At 40.4% G+C, this 21,155-nt stretch overlaps 1 protein-coding gene across 1 annotated transcript; it reads left to right on the top strand.

The window, feature by feature from the left end:
- Nucleotides 1-9,721: 9,721 nt before the first annotated feature.
- On the top strand, nt 9,722-18,374 carry pycr1b (pyrroline-5-carboxylate reductase 1b). The gene is made up of 9 exons (XM_087842014.1): nt 9,722-9,873; nt 10,402-10,485; nt 10,604-10,674; nt 10,791-10,970; nt 11,489-11,596; nt 11,710-11,823; nt 15,089-15,181; nt 16,827-16,990; nt 17,215-18,374. The coding sequence occupies exons 2-9, from the start codon at nt 10,419-10,421 to the stop codon at nt 17,390-17,392; spliced, it is 975 nt and encodes a 324-aa protein (XP_087698140.1). The 5' UTR covers nt 9,722-9,873; nt 10,402-10,418; the 3' UTR covers nt 17,393-18,374.
- The last annotated feature ends 2,781 nt before the right edge of the window (nt 18,375-21,155 follow it).

Raw genomic sequence — 21,155 nt, 5'->3', positions numbered from 1 at the left:
AACACCGATTATTGTCCTTGCTTTTGTTTTTGTATGGAAACTTGATTTAAAATGAGCTCTAATGTTGCCCTGCACACCCTCTTTGATAACATCCCGGTGCTGTGTTTAAGGCTTGTGCTGCCACCAAGTGTCAAAATAAATAATGAATTCAGCGCACGATATTATATAAAATATGTTTACATGTGTGGTGAAAATAGTCTCTACCTACATTCCTATTTCTCTGAGCAGAAAAAAATGTCAAACCTTTGAGCTAAACTTCAGTGAGTTTTGTTCAGATTTTTCATTCACCTCTGGAGTCTGCAGACATGAAGCCAAATGACCTGCATCATGCTGCCGCTGCCACACGACTGAGGTGGTGAAACACAACCTGTGTAATGATGGGTGGAAGTTTGTCAGTGTGAGGCTTAAATGATCTCCAACACAGGACTGCTTCTCTATGTTCACAATGTGCCGTCTCCTGTATGAGCCTCTTTCCTTTTCCTTTCCTCTCTTTAACGTCTTTCTAATGTGCAAATTCTGGATGACATCAGTCATTTTGAGCGTATGACCCATCAGATCTCCAGACACACTCTTCAGGCTTTGGTTGTAGATCATTAAATTGCTAGACGGTCTGATTTTTTACGCCGCCATATCTGTGCACCTTCAGGGGGTAAAAAGGCGCAAAGACGGGTCTTTCTCTGTCTGTGGTGCTAGCATTCACAGGGATAAAACACAAGAAGAGATCTGATCCGCTCAGCCTCTCTTCGCTCTCCTCCATTAAGATTTCTCTCTCCTCCACATTTTCACACTGCCTCCCTGGATTTATTTCTCACACATCATACCAGTTACCTCCTCCTCCTCTTTGCTTTGGTCACCTCAGTGAATCTCATCTCTCTAATCCAGGATCAATGTAGTGCCCTGTCACATCTGTGAGTGCTATGGATGTATTATAATAAGTCCTCGGGAAGCTGCTGTGGCACAGCATACGTCTCGCAAAAACTGTTCTTGCTGCTCAGCAGCAAATCCGCCACCAGTTGGCTGCTCTCATCTCCAAATCTGTCTAAGACAGCAGAAAACGTCACTGTGCGACTTGGAGATTTGCTATTTTCAACATTGTGCCAATTTATGGAAATTAGTAAGTAAATACAAGTAAATAAGATGTACCAGATTATCTGAAGAGGGTTTATCTAAACTGCTGGGTTTTGTAGCAAAAAATAACTCTGTATTGTTAAAGTAATATTTTTATGTTGTGTCTGTTGCTCTGAAAGCATTTAGATCCTCTTATATATTCTGCTCAATTATTTCTGTTAGCTAGCTCTCTGGAGGTACTGCTTGATCCATGTGTACTCTTCTCTGGGGTTATATTTCCAGAGTGAGATGTAGCATCAGTTAAATATGACAGAGCCCAGAGAAAGCTACGGCTGAAAATGATGGACACTGTCACCACAGAGCAATCTGCAGCTCAGTCGAGGCCTGCATTCTGCCCGCTCCTCGGCAGACTTCTATTCAGCAGCTGTTCCATGTTTGGCACTCATTTTTCCTCTCTATCCCAAGGGCCTCTGTCTTAAACATAGCAGTGGATGAAGTCGCCTGACAGAGATGGGATGCGGCAGGTGTCCATCATAACTGTCCCCTCCTCACCTTCCTGCTGGGGGCACATGGAGGGACGGCTGGCTCACTGTTGTCACTAATCTCTGATGGCACATGTTGTTGGTGTCAGATTCCCCCTGCGGATCTCAGCTCCCGTTTTGCCAAATGTTGGGTGGAACAATGCTGAAGTCTTGATTTTTGGTCCCAGTAGATCTCAGTCTGCTACTGTATGCAAAACAGTGTGTGAGCTTAGTATGAAAGCAACGGCATGGTACTTAACAGACACATCCAGCATTATGTAATCAGCTTCAATATTGATTGCATATGTTGCTAGGCTACTGAACTGCATGCCATCACAGTGTGTGGTGTTGAACCTATATTGTGAAAATCCGATGTGTTTATTGAATTGTGTTTTGTTTGCCTGAATGAAATGACAGAATAGAATGGAAATAAAACAGAATGCAATGATTTGCAAATCTCATAGACCCATATTTCATTCGCAATAGAACACAGAAATAATATTTCTCATAAAAAAAAATACTGAATATTTAATCTGAGAAAATGCACCATTTTAAGAAAAATATCTCATTTTGAAATTGATGGCAGCAACATGTCTAAAAAAGGATTGGGAAGGACCATTTTTACTACTGTGTAGCATCGATTCTTCTTTAAATAACAGTCTGGAAACTGAGGAGGACAGTCGCTGAATTTTTAGGAGGAGAATGTTGCAACGCTTGCCTCAAGGCGCTTTATATTGTAAGGTAAAGACCCTAACATAATACAGAAAAACTCCAACAATCGGACAAATTACTATGGGCAAGCACTTGGCAACAGTGGGAAGGCAAAACTCCCTTTTAACCGGAATAAACCTCCAGCAGAACCAGGCTCAAGGAGGGGCGGCCATCTACTGCAACGGGTGGGGGATGAGGGGAGGGAAACAGGATGATGCTGTGAAGAAGAGCCAGAGAATAATAATAACTAATGATTAAATAGGTTACCGAGTGGCATGTAAGCACATAGTGATCAGGGGGAAAACTCAATGCATCATGGGAAGCCCCCAGCAGCCTAGCCCTATTGCAGTGTAACTAAGTGAGGAAGCAGGGTCACCTGATCCAACCCTAACTATATGCTTTAGCAAAGAGTAAAGTTTGAAGCCTAATCTCAAAAGTAGAAAGCATGTCTGTTTTCTGAATCCAAACTGGAAGCTGGTTTCACAGAAGAGGGGCCTGAAAGCTGCATACCATTCTACTTTTAAATACCCTAGGATGGCAGCATATGTTTCTCTAAAACCTTTCAGCTTGCATTGTGCCTTTCCAGATGTACAGACTGACAATAGCAAACAAGCACCCCCAAATTTCTACCTCTATAAAATGCAAGTGTGATGTAAATGTTTGAACTGAGCGTTGATGAAAACTGGTGAACAAAAGACAAATATTTTCTGGTGACCTTTAGACCACAGTTTGCTCTCCTCAGACCTCTCATGGCTTTATCCACACCACACGAGAGCTATAGTCAAGCGGTAATATCATCCTGGTAAGCGGAATACAGGTACCAAGGATAGAGACACAGAAGGAGTATATTATTGAGGCTTCTCTCCCACAGATTCTTCTGGGATTTACAGTCTGATTTGTTCCTGAGATTTTGAGATGTGCTGTGGGAAATCCTTTATTGGTTTTGGGTTTGACATTCAAATGAAAGCTGACATTACACTGGATGCCTTAACTTCCCTGCTGCCATTTCCTTTGTATTCTGTCGTTGCCGCTTATTCTTGTCTCAGACTGCAGGAGGGTGACGTATGGCAACGCTTGGGAAAGATTTCTGTCTGTCTGTGATATTAAATATGCACATCTCCCCTCACTCACCAAAGCTACTTTTCTCTCTCTCGTTCTCACATCGTGAAGAACACAAGCACGAATACACACCTCGGGCCCTTAATCACTGCAAGCAACAATTTGTTGTGAACGCTTCACCTAGATCTGCTTTCTGCTGTTGCTGAAAAGAGAGAGAGAAAAAAAAAGATTTGTGCTCTACGGGTATTTTTAATAAATCTCTCGGGGTTTTGTCAAAAAAAAAAAGAAAGACAGAATGAGTGTTGTCACGCCTCAGCACACATACCGAGTCTGAGTGATAGATAGAGCAGAGGCAGGCAGTGGTAAATTGACTTTGTCTGTCTGTCAGACTGAGAGGCAGCGTCGTGGGGATATATCTCTGTAAATTTCAGCTAGTTTCAGATTAGGTTCATGGAACAGATTTGTGGGTAATTAGCTTATTCTGCAACCAACAAGAGAAAGAACACTGACACTTTGAATCATCAGAAGGGAATATTTTTCCCTAATTCCCAACAATTTTCCCTTTTCTTCTGAATATAAATGCATACAAATGCAGAGACAATCTTCTTCTCACTCCTTCTGCAGAAGGAAAAAGTGTCTGTGTTGTTTTAGGGATATTTAACAAGCTTGAGGAAGAATGCACATTTTGCAGTTGCACACAAAAAATAAATTCTTTCCATTCAAATATACTCAAATTTTATTGTTTAGGTAAGGAGAGTGTTTTATCTGGGGAGACATGGGGGTGGGTTTGAATGTACTGGTCTCCTGAAGGCTTTATGGAGTTCGCATGTTCTGCCTGTGTAGATTGTCTCCAGGTACTTCAGCATCCTCCAACAGGTATGTGTGGATGTGAAGAGTGTGTGGTTGTCTTACTTACTAAATACAATGGCAACTAGTTCAGGTTGTATCCCTCCTCTCATCTTGGAACAGCTTGGAAAGGCTTCTGTGACCCTTTGGCAATCGAAAATCTTTGTGACCTAAAGTAACTGATCTAAATCTGAATTTTCATTTTCTGGGTGGTTGGCCAAATGGTTTCTAGGCCTTTGTGAGTGTGGATGGATGGATGGATGGATGGATGGATGGATGGATGGATGGATGAATGGATGGATGGATGGATGGATGGATGGATGGATGGATGGATGGATGGATGGATGGATGGATGGATGGATGGATGAATGGATGGATGGATGGATGGATGGATGGACTTTTGAGAGGACTCAAAAACGTTAATCACCCTTCAAGGCTTTTTGGAGGTAATCCTTGCTGACTTCAACATATGATATACTGATATGTAGAACCATCAGCTGCTCAGTCCTGGGTCTATACTACACAATGTCAACCAAATGATGGGCATACTCAAATAATGTTAAGGTGAAAATTAGTATCATGGATCACAGTGATGATGGGTTTTTAAAATGTATTTTTTTTTATCATGCATATTGTGTTGTAGACAAAATCTGGAAACGTTTCTGAGTTGCTCCTACAGAGATGTTCAAACATAAATACAATAATCTTAGAATTTATTTTGAGTCATCCACAGTGATTTCCTCACTTCTATGAAGGTTGACCAACAGAGATGGGCAGTAACGCGTTACTTGTAACGCGTTACTGTAATCCGATTACTTTTTTCAAGTAACGAGTAAAGTAAGGGATTACTATTGCAAAAACGGTAATTAGATTACCGTTACTTTCCCGTAGGAACGCTGCGTTACTGCGTTACTAAAACCGTGATTTTTTTGCGAGAATGTCTCATGACAGTGACGTAAGCGAGTGCGACGTTCATGACAACAGCTGTGTGCAGATCAACAATGGATCATATATCGAGTGCAGAGAGAATATGAGCGTGCAGCGTTTAAAGCGTGGAAGTACTGACCTTACTTTGAGTTTGATTCCATAAAAAGTGACAAAAACATTAGTGTCCGTTGTGCGTGGGAAGAAAACTTCTTTTTACAGCGAAAAAAACCCCTAAACTTCCAAGCAAGCACTGAGTAGCTACGAGGTAATGGGAAAGTCACAGAAACTCGCGGATTCTTCCACTGACCGCTGCACACCTGCACCAGGGTAAACCTCCGCCTGCCTTAGTCCTGCTTTACAGGTGAAAATAGAGCAACAGGACCGCTAGTCTGTGACTTTATTTATTTTCTGCTGTGTTTTACTTGCATCTATTTGAAAGACTGAGTGTAAACACAAAAAATATTTTATTTTATGTGCTGGAATGTGCAGAAAATAGGTTTAAATGTTAAACAAATTTCTTCCAGTGAGAGAATGTTGCATATAATTAAATTTTTGCTTGATGCATAAAGTTAAAAGATTAAAACTAATAAAACAAGTTTTAAAAAGAGACTTTTCCATTTGATTACATTTTGTATGATGGATTATGCGTAAGAAGTAGAATTGGGCTGAAAGATCTATCGCTTTATCACCTATTCAGGTTGGAAAGTGTTTTTAAAAAGTAACTAAGTAACTAAGTAATTAATTACTTTTGAAAATAAGTAATCAGTAAAGTAACGGGATTACTTTTTGGGGGAAGTAATCAGTAATTAGTTACTGATTACTTTTTTCAAGTAACTTGACCAACACTGTTGACCAATATTAACAGATCAGAGTGCACAGATTTCGCAGCACTCTGTTCTTCCCTCTGCCAACAATGAAACTCAGTTTTATACACATGCCGATTTCCTTTTCCTGCAGGACTTAACACCTTCTGTCAGTGCCACACAGACTGCCAAAGCTACTACAAAATGTTTGCTAACCATGTTATTACTGTGGTTGACCGACCGGCCAAATCACCAGACCTGAAACCCACGAGGAATCTGGGGAATATTGTCAAAAGAAAGACGACAAACACCCGACGCAAAAAGAAAGTGAAGTCTGCTATCAAAGCACCCTGGGGTCTATTAACACCTCACCATGGATTACATCCATGCCACACTCCACTGATGCAGTGATTCATGTTAAAGGAGTGCCGAGTAAAGTAAATAAATAAATAAATACTTTTCAGGAGTTGGACATTTGTTTTATGATCCTCTGCACAACATTTATTGCCATATCTATAAAAACTTTACACTTTAAGTACATTTTTAGTATTTATAATCATTAATAATCAGTATTTAGAATTTTACCCCTTTAAATGAGTAATATTTTATTATGTATTTCACTATTTTCTCACCTACACTAGTGCTAAGATTGACCTGATACTGAAGATTTAAAGACACGTCAGGCAGAAATTCTCCACAGTCTCCATTTATCCCACATTTTCTGTCTAAACAGGTAGAGGAACACTGTGTGTTTCATCACTTGCCACACTGGTGGGTTTAGTACTTTTCATAAAAATACACAAAAGTACTGATATTTATAGAGGTTTGTCTTTGTACTTCAGAAGTCATCACCTCATTTTTGTGATTCTGTGCTGCAGACAGCAAATCTTTTACAAGATTGACGTTTTGATCAAATGCACGGAAAGCATGAGTCATCAAAACATTGCGGGTTACCAGAATTGGCTTGAGATATTTTAGGGAGCTGAATATGAATAGACGATTGTTATTCTAACAGGAGACTGCGGACCAGCTCTTTTTTTTCTTTCCCCTTAGAGTTGACAGAATTTGAAATAAAGCAGAACTGAATAGCACATACGCTAATGAGCTATGGAGTATGAATACAGTTTGGCTGCCTATCCCTTGGTATTTCACCAGCACATATTCTCAGAATTAGCCAAGAACTTGGCCTGTAACTGTCAGTTTAATGCTAAAATCTCTCCTCTCCACATTTTAAAAGGTTCAACCCTCTACTTGTCTATCATGCCTGTCTGTTCCTTTCATGTTTCCCATTCCATACCAGCCTAAATTTACACACTACGGGAAGAAGTGATATGTCTTCTTCACGGGACCACATTCCATTTATTTTCTCACAGGAATGCACACTGAGGGATTGCTTATGCTCCTGTCTATATATAAAGCAGAATGCAAGGGTGAGCTCTGAAAGCGCCAGCTGTTCAGATACTCAGAGTCCTCAGTGATATAATATGTTTGGCTAAAACTGAGATGAGCCCAGATTTAACTAATAATTCAAGTAATATCAGAGTCTTTGTACCAAAATTTATACCCAAAGTATTGGCAAACAGAGCACTAAAACAAAGAAACAAGAAAAATAATCTTTATTTGTGTTTCAAAAAATGGGGTTATAGGTTAGGGTTTTGTAGATCTTAGACATTTTTTACTCTGTCATCAGGAGTTAAAATGTTATGTATCTATCTATCCTACTAACTTTCTTCATGTCACGGTCCGCCTGGCAGACCGTGGGGATGTGGAGGAAAATAGGACCCAAAATGTAGGACTCTTTGATGAAGGCAGTGCGTTTATTTACAGTGATGTAACAATCCAAACAACAATAAATCCCCAGTGCGATCCCGACTCCCGTTCCGTATCTTCTCCCTACTCCCGTGCTCTGTCTCCGTTCCTTGTGTACAGTCCATCTGCTGCTTCCTTGTTTCCAGGGGAAACAAGTATGTTTCTTTGTATGTGTTTCACATACAAAGATGTATGTGTTACAAAGGCAGCCATGAGTACCTCTACATAACGGCAGACTGGCACTTACTTTGCACATTTACTGAGAACTGACGGAAAGTCACTGAACGATCCAGTGTCGAGGAGCTCTCAGCCACACTGCTTTGTAGCTCCCCGATGATGCTTGATCAGCTGCAGGTGTGTGATCATTTCCTTAGGTGTGGCCAGCCACCTGGCAGGGTGGCATCAATAATGACAGTGTGTGAATGTGTGTGTGAATGGGTGGATGACTGGATATGTAAAGCGCTTTGGGGTCCTTAGGGACTAGTAAGGCGCTATATAAATACAGGCCATTTACCATTTACCATTTCAGCCCAAAATTTTAAATTTGGATTAAGTGCTTAAGACCCTTAAGACCTGATATCACTGAATTTCAGTTCAGCTCTTGTGTAATTTGGCATACCTCCACATTTGTCCAGTTTCCCTTCCTTAAGAATGGTAGACAGCCACCCTTCCACTGAGACCATTTCTGATGAGGTTCTGGTTGAACAGATGGATCAGCTGAAGGGTCAGATGCATCTTTCAGGTTCTGTGTCAGGTCTTTCCCCCCCCCCCCCCATTTCTTAAGGACATGACTTTCAGATACTGTTCATCTTATATGAATGTTTTTTAAGCTTGCCACTTCTTTTAACCTTCATTTTTTCCAGTTTCCTGAAACTTGTAAGGACACACTTCAAACCACTATATGCCAAGATTTTGGCTAATAGCTCATTTTTAACACCTTCTTAGTGCTAAAAACTATTTCATCCCTGCCAATTTGTGTAATCGTTGGCATTTGTTCTAGATTCGACTAAAGAAATACAAACAATTTGTGTTTTTGTGAGAGGATGATAGTAATAAAGTGCCTAAAGGTATCATTTAAAATTGCTTCTTAAATAACTTTTTATTTTTTTAATAATTCATGTGTTTGAGGTATATTTAAAGGTATATATTTTTCATTTCCAAAAATATTTTAATTTCAATTCAACACTAGTATTAATCCAATATTAATATCAGCATTGGTATTAATACTATCAATCCAGGCACATCTCTTGAACACTTGAGATCAGGGATGCGAAATCATGGGCCACGTACAACCCACTTTGATCTCAAGTGGGCAAAACCAGCAAAATTCTCCCTTCTGTCAGTGTAAATATTATGTCTCATGTAGTTTTTCTACATAATAAAGAAATGCTGCTGTGGTAAACAAGCAAAACTGTCAGCACAAATGTATAAAATGGCAGAAAACGCTATGGTAGTAATTAAGATAAGTCCCACACGTGGAAAATTTGTTGTATCGCAGAAGAAAGTGGACAGTGCAAAGTTACAGCAGCAAAAATTAAGAAAAACAATGGACTAGGATAAGATAAAACGAATAACATACTATATACAATAGAATAAAATACTATGTTGTCAGATAAAAAGTTACACTTAATGTTATTGTACATGTGTGGATGTGTGTGTTTGGTCAGCTGCAAAGTTTTTGTTGTGTGTTCTAATTTCAATTAAAAGAGAATAATTCACATTAATTTACAAAGAAAAAAATAGTTTGGTTTCCTCAATGGACTCATGGCAATATATATATATATATATATATATATATATATATATATATATATATATATATATATATATATGAACATGACCTACTTTGAAACGCACAGGGTGACCTGTATTTTTCCCGGGATGAAGCTGATGCAACTCCACCCCGCCCATATTTCATAGTCAAGCATCTCCATTGGTCAGAGACTCCGAGTATGTCTGTCGTGATTGGTCCTCTTTGATGTCTGCTGCTGCTCTGAGCTCACAGTGGGCTGAAAAAAAGGAAGCCACGTTGACACAAAAAAACGGTTTTTTTGACACCGGGAAAGAGCGGGCACACCGACACTTTATATCCATCAACGCAGAAACATCAGTTAGAGCGTCTGGATAAGGTATCTGAGCATGTTTAATATGTATCCGCCATATTTCTCAGTCATTTATAGGTGTAAATCTAGCTAAAAAAAAGTTAGCTGGGAAGGGAGCTCAACGGCTAGCTAATGGCTTTATCATTTCAATAAGGATAACGCTTCATAGATTAACGCAACCTAATAGTCGCTAATTGGTTGTGTAAGTCAGTATTTAACACTGAAAACATGTGAAATCGCGGTTTACTTGGATTTGAACACTGCAGACACAAACTCAGTGCCTTTAGCTCCGTGCACATTCAAATAAAAGCTGAGAGTATTTGTATGATATACGGCATTTAGATGGGTTTTATTTAGATGTAAAGCTCACTGTAAATCAGTAACTGCACTCATATCCTGCTGGAGTCAGCCATGGGTGCTGGAAGAGTGTCAGATGAGTCTTTGGCCATCATTTGTTGTCCGGGCCAGCTCCAGGACGTTTTCTCTCTGCTAGTCAGGCGTAAAATGTGAAAAGTCTGGTGGACTGAGATGACTGTCCCCCCTCCTCCACTGTAGGACAGAAGTGCCACATCATGAGTGTTGGATTCATTGGAGCGGGCCAGCTGGCTCACGCACTGGTGAAGGGCTTCACTGCTGCAGGTGATATGAGTCTTTTAGCTCTTTTTCTCCACTTTTTCCATCTTTCTTGTGACTCTGGGCCTCAGTAAGGACTTATTTTACAGCTGTTATTTATTCCTCTGCTTCCACCTGTCACCAGGTGTGATCGCCACACACAGGATTACAGCGAGCTCCCCAGACACAGACCTGCCCACGGTATCGGGGCTGAGGGTGAGAAGTTTCCACATAGTTATTGTGATATCACCTGTCCTTCCCCGCCTCTTCACGTCTTAACATCTGCAGTTTTCATGACAAGTACCCCTGTCTTTTTTCCTCTTTTCCTGTAGAAAATGGGAGTGAACCTGACAACAAGTAACAAAGAGACCGTCAACAAGAGTGATGTGCTCTTTTTGGCTGTAAAGCCCCACATTATCCCCTTCGTTCTGGATGAGATTGGGCCAGACATCGAGGACCGTCATCTCATAGTGTCTTGTGCTGCAGGTGTTACCATAAGCTCCATAGAAAAGGTGAGCATTGCTCTCTTAGTTCCGTTTTTCAATTATAATAATAATAATAATAATAATAATGGATTGGATTTATATAGCGCTTTTCAAGGCACCCAAAGCGCTTTACAATGCCATTATTCATTCACTCTCACATTCACACACTGGTGGAGGCAAGCTACAATTAAAGGGGCTGTACCGGCACTAATAAATAGATATAAACTAAAATATGAATAATGTTGCATTAAAATTGGTCAAATTATTTACAGCATGTTCTCTATGTGGATGATTGCATGTTTGTAATTTTCCTGGGAGTAAATTTAATAGCGACACCATGATTTGAGTTAAGTTTGATAAAGTAGGTCTTTGTTGTACTTTGAAAGGAGGAAAAGGAGGAAATGTACACACTTAAATGCTCCAAATTTGTTTTACATCTCCTGACTTGTTTCTTGCATATCACTAAGTTAAATTATGCTGCTCTGGTGTGATTTCAAACACGTCTCATTTACTGACATCGCCTACATTTCCTATTAATTTTACAGAAGCTGCTTCAGTACCGCTCAGCTCCTAAAGTCATGAGGTGTATGACAAACACTCCAGTGGTGGTGAAAGAGGGAGCTACAGTGTATGCCACTGGGACACATGCAGAGGTAAAGAGGGATGAATTGCCTCGTGTTTACTGTCAGGAAAGATAAGATGTATGATTTCAGTTTTATTTTAACCCCATTAACATACATTTTGTCACTGTGGCATTTTTATCAAGGTGGAGGATGGGAAATTACTGGAGCAGCTGATGGCCAGCGTAGGCTTCTGCACGGAAGTGGAGGAGGACCTCATTGATGCTGTCACCGGTCTGAGTGGCAGCGGACCTGCCTACGTAAGTCACTTCGGGGGTGGTTTTGTTTCCCGGAAGGATGACTGTAAAGTCTGATGGATCCAGGTTTTGGCTATTACAGTGAGGCCTGGCACAGATGAAATAATCTGAGTAATCCTTCATCCTAAAATAGACTACATTGGAGCCTGGTGCAGAATTCATTCATTAAAGAGGACCTGTTATGCTCATTTTCTATTCTAGCCCATTATAACTCTGCTAGAATCGGTTTTTTGTGTGTAAAAATGTTTCTATGCCTCCAAAGAAGTTGTAGTCTTTCCCAAATAGAAAATCACCAGCAATCTGATAAACGTAACCCTTTTTTTTTTTTTTTTTAAAGTTATTCTTGTTTCATTTGCTCAAGGTTAAATACATTATCTCCAGACAGCCAGTAGATTTCAGGTAACAGTGACATCTTGACTATATGTGGACATGTGATGCATATGTGGGGTGTGAGCCCCCCTAAGGACAAGCTTGAGCCAGGTAAAGGGGTTCAGTTAATTATTAATCAGTTATTCCCTTTAAACTGTGCTTTTATCTAAATCCTCAGTTCACCCACTGTCTGAAAGGAGCCGTTTTAGATCCCTCTTAGTTAAACAAAATCTGGTATTCTCATTTCCAGATCTCTATTTCTTTCTTATTGGACTCGTCCAAGTAGTAATAGTTATGCATGATGGAAATACAAAGTTTGTTTATCAGGCCCTCTGTACAGTCTAAAAAAAACCCCCTCTTAGCTTCTGGGCTGAACTTTTGTAATCGGTATATAATCAGTATTTGATCAGTATAAAACCAACCAGACAGCGTCGGCCGCTGTGCCAGACTGAAGACACAAGTGTACGATCATGTCAGTTTTTATCGCAATTTCAGTTATTTATCAGTACATATGCTTAGAGGTTTACACATTATACAGAGGGAGATGTTGCAACACTTTGAAAAGATGAGACTTCCTGGAACAAAAAACAACTTTGAAAAGAGAAAAAATGACTTCCTCCCCTTTTTATACCACCAATGACGTCGAGATTTTGTATTATTAGTATAATACAAAATCTCGACGTCATTGGTGGTATAAATTGGTGGTGCGAGTACTCGCACCCTCAGCACTGGTATTTATGATACAGAGCAACATCACTGTAAACATAACACTTTTTTTAAAAAGTGTGTTATTGTTTTATTTGCTCGAGCTCCACTCCAGCTCCTCTGCAACCCTGAACTGGATAAGGAGAAGAAAATTGATAGATGGGTAATAGATCCCCTTTAAAATTTTGCAGCATCCTTCGTCTTACAGTGGGGGAGGAATTTATTTTTATTTTTTTATTTTCTCATTTTGCACTCAGAGCTACTGGGATTTATGTCGATTGATGCAGGAATGATCTGATACGCTGTATTTTTCGAAGACTGGTTGCTATTACTTCTGTTTATCTTCAGCTGTCAGGCTTCACAGCCTGGTCTGAAACTAATCATTAGCCTTTGATAAATTATTTAGTCTATAAGATGTCAAAAATAATGATGTGAAGCGTTCGATTCATGACAGGATGTTGAGAAAAGTAAGCACTTCTTCATAGATGTAAGCAGAAAATGTCTCTTTCTGATTAGGGTGATTCAAGAACACATTGTTTTGGCTTTGTACCTGCTAGTCACGACTGCGCTGACTGTTTAGAAACCTTTGTGTGTTCACTGTTTTTCAGTGACTGGTAATATTGTGCTCATGGTCTCAAGCTTGAGGTCTAGATAAAGGAAAAAACATTGGCAGGTATGTATGTATATATCCTGTCCATATAAAGGACCTTTCATGTTTGCGCTGTTGTGGTATTTTTGGGCAGTTTTGTCATATCCTGTCCTTGGTAATTACCTATAGTGCCACGAGTGTGTTTCCAAATTTCAGTCCTCTCTGCTTTCGAAAATGTCACATCAAATTTCGTGTGTAGCAGGCCGATGTAAGCACTGGTGGAGGAAATCAAGAGTAAATGTGTCTTTGGCTGATGTCTGCATAGAATCTGAGCTTGAGCAAAGATCTTGTAAGAAAGCGGACTTGAAAAATCCTGACTTGATATCTTTGCAGATTTTCTTTTTCTTCTTGAACGATGGTGTTGGTGTTAGAAGTAAAACGTTCATGGGGAAAGAGGTGTTTAAAAACTTTTGTAGATGTTTTGTATTAAATTTGAGTGTTGATTCTTTACAAGCAGTTTAATTCCAGTGATAAACAGAACATAAAAGCTTTAAAGTTACTTCCAAAATGAGTCACTAGGGGCGTTTAAAAAGGCATGCCTTTGGCGCGACTTGCTTGTAGTGGGACTCTGGCTTTGGGGAGGTATTTCTAAATACCTTTGAAGGGCTCTGAGGTGCAGCACTGTCCAAAGACATACAGTTTCTGGGGATAGGTTGATTGATTAATCCAAATTGCCCATAGGTATGAATGCGGGAGTGAATGTGAGCGCGAATGGTTGTCTGTCTTTGTGTGTTAGCCCTGCGACAGACTGGCGACCTGTCCAGGGGTGTACCTGCCTCTCGCCCTGTGACAGCTGGGATAGGCTCCAGCGCCCCCCGCGACCCTGAAAAGGATAAGCAGAAGCGAATGGATGGACAGGCTCTGAGGAATATTTTCTTTTTTCTGAGCTAGAATAAAGGAGACGCATAAGAAAACTAATCAGTAGCTTAAATTGATCTCTAGCCTCGCTTGTAGTTTGTTGTCCGTCATTGTTCCCTTCCCCATCCAAGAAGTCAAGGCAGATTGTTGTGTCTCCTTGTTATTCATTCTGCTGTTAAAAGGGAGTTCTTCCTCCCTACTGTCGCCAAGTACAACTCAGTCGATCTTCTTACCTTATATTATAATGGACTTTGAGATCACTGTTATGAACGGATGCTGCAGGAATAAAACTGAATTGAACTGTGAGGAAAATATAACATTGTGCAGTGCAACTATTGCCTCATGTCTTCTATTGTTGTGGTGCTGCTGGCCAGTTTAGACCTGGTTGGATACATTTCTGCCTCCCAAAAAGATTTTCCCATGGCACTGGATGATTTGCAGATGAAGCTCGCAGACTGTGTCCACCATGATTTTATTCCTTCCTCAACTTTTTCTGCATACCGTTATGTAACATTGTATTTCTCAAATCTGTTGAAATGTGGGGTGGCTCTCAAAATAAGCCAAGGGAGGAATGGCTCTGGTCTGAAAAGGGCGATGGCGAATTTTTGTGATGGGTTTAGATGCTTTTAAGACATGTTGATGACTTTCTTGTTGCTTAAAATAATAGAAAATGTTGTGTTTATACAGGCGTTCACAGCCCTGGATGCTCTCGCAGACGGAGGAGTGAAGATGGGACTGCCGAGGAGGCTCGCTGTCAGACTTGGAGCTCAGGCCCTGTTGGTCAGTAGTGCTAAATCCGTGTGTCACATTCAGGTCTCTTCTGTTGCACTTATTCTAAATATTAAGTTTCCTTGATCTGCTACGCTGCATGTTTGGAGGCAACAAAATTATTAAGCTTGAGTTGCTGTTTTCAGTGCATCCAGCAATTTTGCCGTCTGATAACTGCTGACTTTTGTTCAACGAAAAAATAATGAAACCCAAGAAAAATAAACACCTGCGGGGCACTCGGGCTTGCCAAAAGAGGAGGAAAAGAAGAAGAAAAGGATATATTTTGATCCTGCAGCTCTTTTTCTGCAGGGTCTGCACAAATTTTAAATTGCTCTTTTTAACATTAAACTTAAATGTAGTTTGATTCTGTTTATACGGCGCTGTTGGGATGTGATTAGGCTTTGGCAGTTTATCAGAGACATTACTGAAAATTACTCATTTCAGTTTTTGTTATCATGGCAGTTGCTTCAGGCTTCGTGTGTGTGTGTGTGCGCGCGCTTACAAGTTAGATGTTATTATGAATTGTTTTCTACACATTACTTGAATGGGCTGCACAGATACATCTGGGGACTCATTTGGCCTTTTTAAAAAATAAATAAATAAAATAAAAATGTATCTTTTTCAGCCCTTTAGTTGAACAATAGCATCCACAGTTGGTTTACTCGAGGATAACTCCTTAGTCTTTTATTGAATGGGCTAACCCATCCAATCTCATGGTTTTGTTTTGGGGGTTTTTTGGTGGGGGGGGGATCTTTACACTGCTGACTCGCTGGCGGGGGGCTATTGTGTCAATATCATGTAGCTGCTTCTTTGCTCCATGTTTGGATGGGTTCCATCTCCTTTGTTTTATATTGCAGTTGGCAGTGAGCTCATTTGAGCTCCTAACCAGAGCCTGGTTCTTGTGCTGTTACCCTGAGCTTTGTAAGGCTGCACAGCAGAACAAGGACTGCTGTTGACGTATGCAGCCCAAGATGATTGTATTCCAAGTTATATATTTTTGGGGGGTGGGTTGGGTTTGATTGTTTGTTTTTGTAGCCGTTGTTGTACAGAAAGTAGGGACAGAGCCGGGAGGAATGACATGCAGGGAAGACTCAAACCCCGAGCCCCTGCAGCATTTCGGCGTACGGTTCGCTCACTCAACCACGTGAGTTAAAGTGACACAGAGTTTGTGTTGAGCTGAAGAATTAGAGACAGTTCTTGGATTAAAGGGTAATGATATTGTTCTTTTTTTTTTTCCTTTTTTTTTAAGTGGTGTTAATTTGTTTCTTACTCAGTAAATTAAGAGAAATGGTAACCAACCAATCATCCAAGGTGTCATTCAAATATTCACTGTACACCAGCATGGTGCCGGAAAAATATTTGGCTGGGGCCATCAAATGTGATTCTGCATTGCATACGTGCTCCATTTACAACAGAAGTGACACAGGATAAAGCAGATCAGCAGAATTTGCAAATGATAAGTGAGAGAAGACGCTGAGAAGCAGGAGGTTAAAGCATCACAACCCCTAGTGGCATACAGAGCAACTTTATATTTGAGCTACGCCTCAGACTTTATTCTCTTGTCAATGCTCTATAGAAATGGATGCAAACACCTGCACTGTTTCTGCAATACCTCCTTTATTTTTACATATTTCTCATGTCCCCGTTTCACTTTCAGGGAGCAGCAAAGATGCTGCTTGAGTCGGAGCAACACCCCGGCCAGCTGAAGGACAATGTGTGCTCACCAGGGGGCGCCACCATCCACGCCCTACACTTTCTGGAGAGTGGTGGCTTCCGCAGCCTCCTTATCAACGCAGTGGAGGCTTCTTGCATCAGGACACGGTGAGAAAATCAGAAAGTTGTTTTTAAAAAAAAAATGTAAAAATTGCAACTGTATATTTCTCAATTGACCCATTTTCCCATTCACTCCACTTTTTGTCCTGACTCAGTTTTGTGATATTTTAAATTGTGTGTTTTTATTCTTTAGTTGTAGTTATCATGGCACACACAGACAAGCCTTCAATTTTACTGTACTCCTGACATTAGTATTTCTCTTGTCCTCGCAGGGAGCTGCAGTACCTGGCAGACCAGGAGCGCATCTCTCCAGCAGCCATTAAGAAAACCACGTTGGACAAAGTGCTGCAGCAGCCTGGAGTCACAGTCGGTGGAGTGGCTAATGGGAACGGCAAATCAGGGCTGAGCTTATTCAATAATCGCGGCTCTGGGCTCAAGAAGAAGAACTGAGTACACAGAGTGGCAGACACACACACACAAAGACACACAAACACGTTACAAGTTTAAGTGTGCCGGCACGTGCACATGTGGACCTTCATGCTGAACATCTATTCAGCCGTAGAATTTCAAAGACAGACTCAGGACTGCTCCGAAATCGAATCCAAATGACTTTGCAAAATTATTTATTGATACTTGATTGACGTGCGGACAGCGGACCTCGTGATAACATCGCCACATTACACACAAGCACAGATGTGCTTGTGCACGCTGCTCACAGTTATCGCCTTATGTTGTGATGTGGGATTGCTGTATGCATACACTCACTGAAGAGCAAAAGTGCATTAACAATCTGTCTGTCTGTGCTTTAGCTCTACGGTCTCTGGGGCTGTTAAACAGTAATGACCCAGTGGGCCATCATGAGGTCCTGGTGCACGCCAGGCAGCAGATGGTTGCAACATCAAGCTGTTAATGTACGTCTTAAATGTGTGTCTTTAAAAAAGAAGTGAAACAATGTAAATCATCATGTACCAAATAATTATCATTTCTCTTTGTCTGACAGTGTTACAAAGACTGAATGCAGATGGAACAAAAATGTTAACTTTTTTCTTTGTTGTCTGTCACATATAAACACTTAAGGACATTCAAAGATCATTTCAAACGGTTATACCTCTGACTTCAGCATTGCTGTGCTTTATAAAACCCAAAGGCACTAATTAATGTATTTTTTTAATTTCTTTTTTATGGAGAACAATGTGATGTTCCTATATGGACGGGCAACAAGAAAGCTTAAATCATCTACACAGTGCATCACAGATCATATGAATTATAATGGAAAGGTATTAGGCCTGCGATCAGCCGGTCCTGTTTACTTCTGTATTGCTCTCTGAATTTTTACCCCCATAATGTTACATATAATGTCTATTTTACCTGGTGCATCAGCCACTGAATTGGTATGCAAGTCAAAAAGTTGATATTAAAGAAACGGAATCTGTTTTCTTTGTTCATCCTCTTTTTTTTTTCCTTCCCTGTTTCCCGAACGCCATTGTGCATGTTTCATTTTTATAGTTTACGCTTATGTCCATTAGCTGGTAATTAATGTGCACCCTGGCCTCCAGATGGCGTCCTCTGATCAATGTGACCCATTTAAGCGCGGCTGTAAAGATCAAATTACCGTCTTCACGCTGCTGCCTGTTAATAGAGGCTTAAAAATCAACCTTAATATAGCATCAAATATAACTAAACAACCTCCCTTATTGGAAAAGAGCATTAGCTGTAGTGCTACTATTGCATGTTTTATACAATCTCCATTCTAAACTGTCCCCGTGTCGCGTATGGTGTCCTCTCGTAGGTCACCGCCTTCTGAATTCTTTCCCAATCAGATCTCTGTGTGGTAAATTTAGACCTCGTGTGTGCTTTAAATAATGAGAGGTAGACCGGTGTTTCCTTGCTGGCCTCGAGATGCATTGTGATTGGTTGTTTGAAGAGGAAACGCACTCCAATTTTAGACACCTGTTAGCAAGACTTATGACCAAAGGGTGGGGACGTGGTTTTTCTCTCCAGATTCAGTCCTCGTGTGTCCTCAGTCCTCGACGAGATCAGAGACATGAGTGGGGTGGAGCAGGTGATGGTAGGCTACTAAAAATACCACTTAAATCTACGGAGGACCAAAACTGCCAAAATAGAAAAATAAATAAATTCTCAGTGAGAAATAGTTTTAGGATTAAATGTACCAGATATACACAAAGCTATAAACTTAGACATGAGTTTATTCAAAAATGTTGAATAAATTATTTTCGAAATATTTTTTAATGAATCTCAACATGACTATTACTGATTTATGAATGTGTAAATGTTTAGTGTTTATTGATGTGGAGCTTGTTAGATTGATCAGTTCAGTGGTTCCCAGCGCAGCGTCTAACCAGAAAGCGGTTAGCTCTAAGAGGTCATGAGATATTCTGTAACAGTTTATCACCCAAAAATCTGCATCACTTGTCAGATTTCCCTGTATTCAGAGAGTGACGCAAGCCCTAAACTGAATTCACTTTTCGTGCGCGTTATTAGTGTATTACTCATTTTTTCTGCCTGCGTGTGTATTTTGTGAAGTTCTAATTTACACTGCTGTTAGTAACCGGGTTGGTTATTAGTTAAATGAATTGACCTGTGTTCAGAAATTGGATCACTCTTAGACGATCCTCCCAAATAACCTCAAACTCCCATTTGTGCTTTTTCTTGTGATTCCCCCCCATACAACCAAAAATGAAGCCCAGTTAATACTCATAGAACTGGAGTTACGTCCAGTAACTATTTTTCAAGCAGAATTTCTTTACAAAATGTTTGTTTTTGATGGATGATGCTCCCATACAGACAATTTTAACCAATAAATAAATTCTACACTCATCAGTTATTTTATCAGGTTATTCAACTGTTCACCTTCTTGTTAACACAAATATCCAATCAGCCAATCACATGGCAGCATCTCAGTGTATTTAGGTATGTAGACATGGTCAAGATGAACTGGTGAAATTCACATCGGGGCCATGTGGGTATTAGATGCCTTGGTTTTGTGTTGTGTTTTGTCCTGCAGGAGCTAACTGGAGGGTAAAAAGCCTCATAAGTTCTACACTGGCCCAGTGAGCTCTGTTTTAAAAGCTTACTCCTTCCTGCAGACTCTTACCACCGGCTGCTTTTTAGTTTCTTTCTTCTGTTTTTTGCAGACACTGCTACTCATCCATACATTCTTTGCATCACTGTCTTGCCCATAAATGCAAGTTCTTATAAGTCTAATAAGTTTTTGTAAATGAATTCCCATGTTTTTAAGTCTCGTCTCCCATTCCCTGTCACAGTCTGTGTGGTCCACTGTGACATGAGTCAAGCATGCATAAATATAACAGTGAGTGACCAAAATAAATTAACTCTTTGGCTTACAGAGATTTTCCACAAAGAAAAAAAAAATGAACAGGACATTATTTTCTTTGCCACCCAAATGTAAGTAATGGTTTCGGGCTGGAAACCCCTAGAAAAATGTTCTTGCATGTGCTAATTTGCCCTGCTTAGTAAATCTGTCCCTAAATATCGAGTTTTGAATTAGCTGATAGAAAAGGGCAGAAGTTCAGGTGCATTTGGGGAAATTAAGAGACAGTAGCTACTGCAGACTTCAGGTCTGTAAAGTACTTTTCCGATTTTTGGGCCCATCACTGCGCTCCAGGCTGCTACATTTTGGATTAACAAATGGCACTTTGTGTTGGAATGAGATAGGCCTGTGGGTGTATTCAGCCAATACACAGGTGCATAATGGCGAAGCAAAATGATGGAAGAAGGGTGATGGTTTGTGAAGAGCCATGTCCTCATTATAATTGAACAATTTATAGCTGTTGTAGGATTAGTTTATTTTCCTTAAACTAATACACACACCAGTGTCCCTTGATTAAATTGCGTCCCTCATGCTCTCAGCGGACTCTGGCTGTTTATTTGTGCGTGCAATGGTTTTTCTCTGCCGCTGAAGTGTCTTGGTAATCCCTCTTTTATTCCGTAAGGTTATTCTCCGCTTGCTCCCGCCGCTGTCCGTTAAGATTAGCCATTCCTGAAGAGACTTCCATTTGCTTCTCATTATTAGACTTCTGTTACCTTTCGTTGGTCGGGCGGCTTTCGGCGGCTCTCTTCCACCCAAGGTGAAGAGGATGTGCTCTGTGTCAATCATCTTGACACTGGCTGAGGGTCTAAGATGGCAGTTCAGTGGTAGTTAATCCTGAGTGGAAAGTTTGTGCATAGTGTG

Source organism: Neolamprologus brichardi, chromosome 6 (assembly GCF_056152115.1).
Source record: "Neolamprologus brichardi isolate AB-2024 chromosome 6, ASM5615211v1, whole genome shotgun sequence".
Lineage (NCBI taxonomy): Eukaryota > Metazoa > Chordata > Actinopteri > Cichliformes > Cichlidae > Neolamprologus > Neolamprologus brichardi.
This window is presented reverse-complemented; position numbering and strand designations above follow the sequence as displayed.